The 6,794-nt window shown below is 30.7% G+C and overlaps 1 protein-coding gene across 1 annotated transcript in view; it reads right to left on the bottom strand.

The window, feature by feature from the left end:
* LOC125028879 (peroxisomal N(1)-acetyl-spermine/spermidine oxidase-like) overlaps nucleotides 1-6,016 on the bottom strand; it is an 11,880-nt gene extending 5,864 nt beyond the window's left edge. The window contains exons 1-4 of the mRNA XM_047618456.1: nucleotides 5,921-6,016; nucleotides 2,253-2,355; nucleotides 1,162-1,316; nucleotides 1-71 (exon numbers count right to left, since the gene is read on the bottom strand). The exon at nucleotides 1-71 is cut by the window's left edge and continues 46 nt beyond it. Coding sequence (XP_047474412.1) covers nucleotides 1-71; nucleotides 1,162-1,316; nucleotides 2,253-2,355; nucleotides 5,921-5,975 — 384 coding nt within the window. The 5' untranslated portion in view covers nucleotides 5,976-6,016. The remainder of the gene's footprint in view (nucleotides 72-1,161; nucleotides 1,317-2,252; nucleotides 2,356-5,920) is intronic.
* Between the last annotated feature and the right edge of the window lie 778 nt (nucleotides 6,017-6,794).

Here is a 6,794-nt window from a genome sequence, read left to right as displayed (position 1 = left end):
GGCTATGCGGTACACGGGGTTCCTCCAGCCGCCGTGAATCCACTCCGCGCCTTCCTCTACCACCACGCCCTCTGGGGGAAAATGAGGACGTTATTAGACGTTTTATTCGAGGTGTTGAAACGGTTTTCTCTATTTCCTCTCTCTCTCTCTCTCTCTCCGTCTATCTATCTTTATCTCTGTCACCCTCTGTACGTTTGCCCTTTACCACCTCCCCCTCTCTTTATCTTTCTCTTTTCCCCTCTGTCTGTCTGTTTCTCTGTCTGCCTGTCTGCTTGCTTGCTTGTTTGCTTGCCTGCCTGTCACTGTCTCACTTCTCTCTCTCTCTCCTAGGTGAGTGGGCGCCCACACTGGGAGATTGGTACGTAAATGTTTATCCTTCAAGGAGTACTCCCTAGAATGCTTTATGAACGAAATGAAACATGGAGAGTAACCGAATCGAATAACACTAATATTTGTGATAGATTAATTAATAAATGAAGCACCGGAGACCCCAATTTTTACAACGTTATGGATGAAAGGAATCACATCTTTGGCGTTATTTTTGGTGTTTATAACATAAAAGGGGTCCTTGGTTGATAGTCTTAAGTTTCTCTTCTTATTGTGACTATCGGCAGTATACTTAAAGAAATTGTATTACGCAAATCAGTTCCTCAAACAATTTCATCATGCTAAACTAAAACATAAAATTCCATTACATAAAACACCTTCACGAGCCTATTAGCATGTTCAGAGCAAGCACAATATATTCTCAAACCAAGTGAGTGTTTAAGGAGTGCTGGCTTTACTTGTTTCCTGTTAGTTGAGTAATAAGTGAGAATATAAGTAAGAGTGAATTGCTTTATAAGTTATTTCGATGAACTTTAAATTCGAAATGCGTTTGTTACATCGCCTGCGTTGTGAGCTTATGCACTTCTGTTTATACCGTTTTTAGGCAACATTTGTCACGGGATGGTAATAACAACAACAGATTGCACAATGCATACCTTTCTTCTGTTGATTCTGCCCTGTTGGTTACCAACTCAGTCTCCATTCAATGTTTATTCTAATACTCAAGAGCATACAGTCGTAACTATCATCTCGTGTACATATATATCAACAATCCGTGCCCCATTTTCGCAACGGAAGTGTTACTAACGTCGGCGTCAACACCAACACCTTTACCTTTTCTGTAGGTATGCACTCGTCCTCCAAGGTGATCCTGAGCCTCCAGAATCAAGACGTCGTTAACGCCATTGTCTACGAGCGTCTTGGCTGCCGTCAGTCCTGACACGCCTCCGCCCACGACCACCACGCCCACCGTCTCCGCCTTTGCGTGCCTGTCGGAGGGAGCGCACCACGGGCGGGGTCTGAATTCCGTGCAGGTAGCGACGGAAAATATGCACCATTTTGCAGCAAGAATTCAATGATGGAATAAAAGGGATTTCTCGCCTATTACAAATATGTAGAATTAAAATGGGTTATTTGACTATTCATTTACCCTTTTAATTTGACACATGTAAATAACTAACAACGAGCATTTCCAACTTTAGAGAAATTGTATTATTTTAAGCGAATCTTATGAAACTGCCGGATAAATTTTATAAAACGAAAAAGAGGTCTTTACAGAAAGAAAGAAAAGAAAAGAAAAGACAAAAAAGCTTTTTCATTATCATTACTATCGTCAACATCACCTTTGCTAACATCGTTACCGTGACTATCCTTATTGTTATTATTTATATTATTGTCAGTAACGTAATATTTCATAATATTCATAATAATAATCTAATACACTATAATTCGTTTTTCAGGATTATAACTTTTTATTTTCGTCATTATCATCAGCCTCATCAGGTTTATTATTACCATGGTATTATTGTTCACTAAGTTCTACGGCTGATAACATTTTCACCAATTACCATGCCTATTGATGTTAGTGTTACTGTCAGTAATTCGAGAAGGGGGAGGAGGAGGAGGAGGAGGAGGAGGAGGAGGAGGAGGAGGAGGAGGAGGAGGAGGAGGAGGAGGAGGAGGAGGAGGAGGAGGAAGAAGAAGAAGAGGAGGGAGAGGAAGAGTAGGAAAGGGTAGGGGGGGAGAGGGGTAGGGGGAGGAGGATGAGAAGGAGGGAGAGGGAGAGGGAGAGGAAGAGGAAGAGGAGGAGGGAGATTAGTAGAAGAAGCAGAGGAAGAAAAGGAATAATAACATATTAACAGCAGTAGGAAGGATGAAGGATAAAGAGTAGGAATAAGGAAAAGGAAGAAGGCCTGTGCACTCACCAGGACGAGTTCCTCCCGAAGATCCCGTCACAAGGATGCGCCTCGAATTCCTGCCTTATCCACGGATTAACCCACGAACTGTAGCGCGAAAAGGGGTTGGATTCTGAAAGGGGAGAGGGACTCGTAAATCGAATATAAATAGAAAGACTCGTGAATAAATGGAAATAGAAATAGACTCGTAAACGGAACGACAATAAATAGAAAATAAATCAATAGAACAGCTATTATTCAGTAAACAATGGAGTCTTTCTCATTATATATATTAATTCCTAACAAGTAATGAATTAATAAAACAAAATCAAAAAAATATGAACGCAGGAAAAAAAAACGAAAACTAAACCAACACATTAATAAAATAACAGAAAAAGGAAGGATGAAATACAAAGGTCAACGTAAAAATCAGCCAAGCAAATTCTTTTAAACTTTTGATTTACTGAAAGCTCGACTGAAGTGACAAACGAGGAAAGAAAGGGAGGAGAAAGGGGTGAATGATAAAAAGGGTGAAAGAGAGATGATGAGGACGAAAGCTGATGAGAGAAAGAGGATAAGAGAAGAGAGGAGAGACAGAAAACGTATGAAAGATGAAATGATGAAAAGAAAAGAAAAAAACGAGAAGAGAAGATTATTATTATTATTATTATTATTATTATTATTATTATTATTATTATTATTATTATTATTATTATTATTATTATTATTATTATTATTATTATTATTATTATTATTATTATTATTATTATTATTATTATTATTATTATTATTATTATTATTATTATTATTATTATTATTATTATTATTATTATTATTATTATTATTATTATTATTATTATTATTATTATTATTATTATTATTATTATTATTATTATTATTATTATTATTATTATTATTATTATTATTATTATTATTATTATTATTATTATTATTATTATTATTATTATTATTATTATTATTATTATTATTATTATTATTATTATTATTATTATTATTATTATTATTATTATTATTATTATTATTATTATTATTATTATTATTATTATTATTATTATTATTATTATTATTATTATTATTATTATTATTATTATTATTATTATTATTATTATTATTATTATTATTATTATTATTATTATTATTATTATTATTATTATTATTATTATTATTATTATTATTATTATTATTATTATTATTATTATTATTATTATTATTATTATTATTATTATTATTATTATTATTATTATTATTATTATTATTATTATTATTATTATTATTATTATTATTATTATTATTATTATTATTATTATTATTATTATTATTATTATTATTATTATTATTATTATTATTATTATTATTATTATTATTATTATTATTATTATTATTATTATTATTATTATTATTATTATTATTATTATTATTATTATTATTATTATTATTATTATTATTATTATTATTATTATTATTATTATTATTATTATTATTATTATTATTATTATTATTATTATTATTATTATTATTATTATTATTATTATTATTATTATTATTATTATTATTATTATTATTATTATTATTATTATTATTATTATTATTATTATTATTATTATTATTATTATTATTATTATTATTATTATTATTATTATTATTATTATTATTATTATTATTATTATTATTATTATTATTATTATTATTATTATTATTATTATTATTATTATTATTATTATTATTATTATTATTATTATTATTATTATTATTATTATTATTATTATTATTATTATTATTATTATTATTATTATTATTATTATTATTATTATTATTATTATTATTATTATTATTATTATTATTATTATTATTATTATTATTATTATTATTATTATTATTATTATTATTATTATTATTATTATTATTATTATTATTATTATTATTATTATTATTATTATTATTATTATTATTATTATTATTATTATTATTATTATTATTATTATTATCATTATTATGTATGTACGATACATACATATCATAGTAACAAAATCAGTAAAGGTGGATAATAATAACTGCAAAAACATTATAACAGCAATAATAACGGTAATGTTGATGACTGCAAAAATGATGGTTATGATAATAGCCGTAAAAAATAATAAACACATCAATAGTTAATGATAATGATGATGACGATGACGATGACGATGATGATGATGATGATGGAGATGATGATGATGATGGTGACGATGACGATGACGATGACGATGACGATGATGATGATGGCGATGACGATGACAATGATGATGGAGATGACGATGACCATGATATTAATAATCGTTTTAAAATATATATAACCGTCTACTCCTTTGACACTGTCAGTGACATATGACGATTATCAGTCAGCCATACGTTCAATCTACATGATATTTTTTACCATACTAAGTTTTAAAAAATACTGGAAATATAGTCAAAACTTAGCAGTTGAAATATATACTGTACGAGAAGTTACCCATTAAGATATATATTTTGCTAGAAGTTAATCATTTATAAAGAAAAAATATACATTATTGACGCACCTTAGTAACTGAAATATATACATTGTGCAAGAAGTTACCCATTTATAAATATAAGCCACGTTATTAACTCCCAGAACAGCCAGAGAGTCAAACGGAGAGCGAGCGATGGTGCGGGAGAGAAAACATACTATTCACGTATTAGCTGTCCTATTTACGGTGTCTTTGCATGTTTCGTAAAGATACTATATATATAACTTGGATTATAACTCGAATTTTGTTATTTATTGAACTAAGTGATAGTTCCTATTTTCGTATTTTCATCATATGTTTCAGTGTCTGACGTTTAACGGGATTTCCTGCATTGGACGGGCGACAGCGAAAGTGTGACGTCATCAGACCTCCGCTTAACAACCAATGAGATTTAATATTACTATAAAACCCAAGGTCGATAAGTTTCTATTTCTATTTATTCATTTGTTTATTCATTCATTTATTTATTTTTAGCGAACAAATATTAGGAGACTGGCTGGGATGCAGCATGTCTGAGAAACAAGAGAAAATTTAAATATCATCATTAATTCATGAAATAATGATTACTTCACGAAACTGTTAACTGCCACGTATTTGTAATAAACTTGCCAATTGTCAAATAATGCTTACCGAACCCATCAGTCACTAAAGACTTATTATTACCAGCCAGTCAGTTTTCAGTTATCACCAATCAGTTATTGAACATTATCATCACCAGGGAATTAAATACTAAATAATTATCACCAACTTGCCAATTATGAAATAAAAATCATTGCCAACATATCAAACTCATGTTGATTTCGAAAAAAATAGAAATATCATAAACCTTGGATTTTTTTCAGAGTAAAAAGGTTTTTTCGGTTTTCATTATTTTCTTGATGTTATTCAAATCTTGTTAATCACTCGTCTTGCCTAAAGCATTTATAAGTGAGATCACACTATTTACTTCATCACTGTAACGCCACATCGCCACGGAGAAATATCGAAACAACTTATATGACAAAACAACAGAACAAAAACAAAAATCTATATGAAGGACAGGTGAAATATACTGCAACCCCCCACTCAACTAAATCCCTTTCCTCGAGTATATATCACCACATTAAAAGCACGAAAAACACCACAACAGGCACCAAATCTCCCCAGACTCACCTACAACGTTCACCCAAGCCACCATCAATACGCTGACCTTGACGAACCACAGCATGCCGAGAAAAGTACAAGCCTGAGTGAGTGAAAGGTCCTCAACTACGGTCCACTCGCTTGCTTCTGGCCCTTATATACACGCTGCTGGGTCTGACGCACGAACTTACATACTTGATTTTGGATGATCTGAATGCATCCATTGATAAGTTATTTTTGAGTACATGTCTTGTCATTACTTTTTTTTCTTCATGTCTGTACTTTCATCTTATTCAAACGACGTCGTTGCGGTTAGCTCTTCTTCAAATATATTTACATATATTCTATGTTAAGGTTTGCTGATGGCTGCAGGGATTTTTTTTTTATAGTTTTCTCATTGTACACGTAATACCATCTATCGGTCGTTCATATTATTCTTGATATCTGAATCGTGTCCAGATGTGTGTGTGTGTGTGTGTGAATGAGTCAGTGAGTGAGTAAGTGAGTGAGTGAGTGAGTGTGTATGTGTGTGTGTGAATGAGTGAGTGAGTAAGTGAGTGAGTGTATGTGTGTGTGTGAATGAGTGAGTGAGTGTGTGTGTATGTGTGTGTGTGAATGAGTGAGTAAGTGAGTGAGTGAGTGTGTGTGTGAATGAGTGAGTGAGTAAGTGAGTGAGTGAGTGTGTGTTTGTGTATGTGTGTGTGTGTGAATTAGTGAGTGAGTGAGTGTGTGTGTGTGTGTATGTGTGTGTGAATGAGTGAGTGAGTGAGTGTGTGTGTATGTGTGTGTGAATGAGTGAGTAAGTGAGTGAGTGTGCGTGTGTGTGTGTGTGTGTGTGTGTGAATGAGTGAGTGAGTGAGTATGTGTGTGTGTGTGAATGAGTGAGTGTGTGTGTGTGTGTCAA

Source organism: Penaeus chinensis, chromosome 9 (assembly GCF_019202785.1).
Source record: "Penaeus chinensis breed Huanghai No. 1 chromosome 9, ASM1920278v2, whole genome shotgun sequence".
In the NCBI taxonomy this organism is placed as follows: domain Eukaryota; kingdom Metazoa; phylum Arthropoda; class Malacostraca; order Decapoda; family Penaeidae; genus Penaeus; species Penaeus chinensis.
This window is presented reverse-complemented; position numbering and strand designations above follow the sequence as displayed.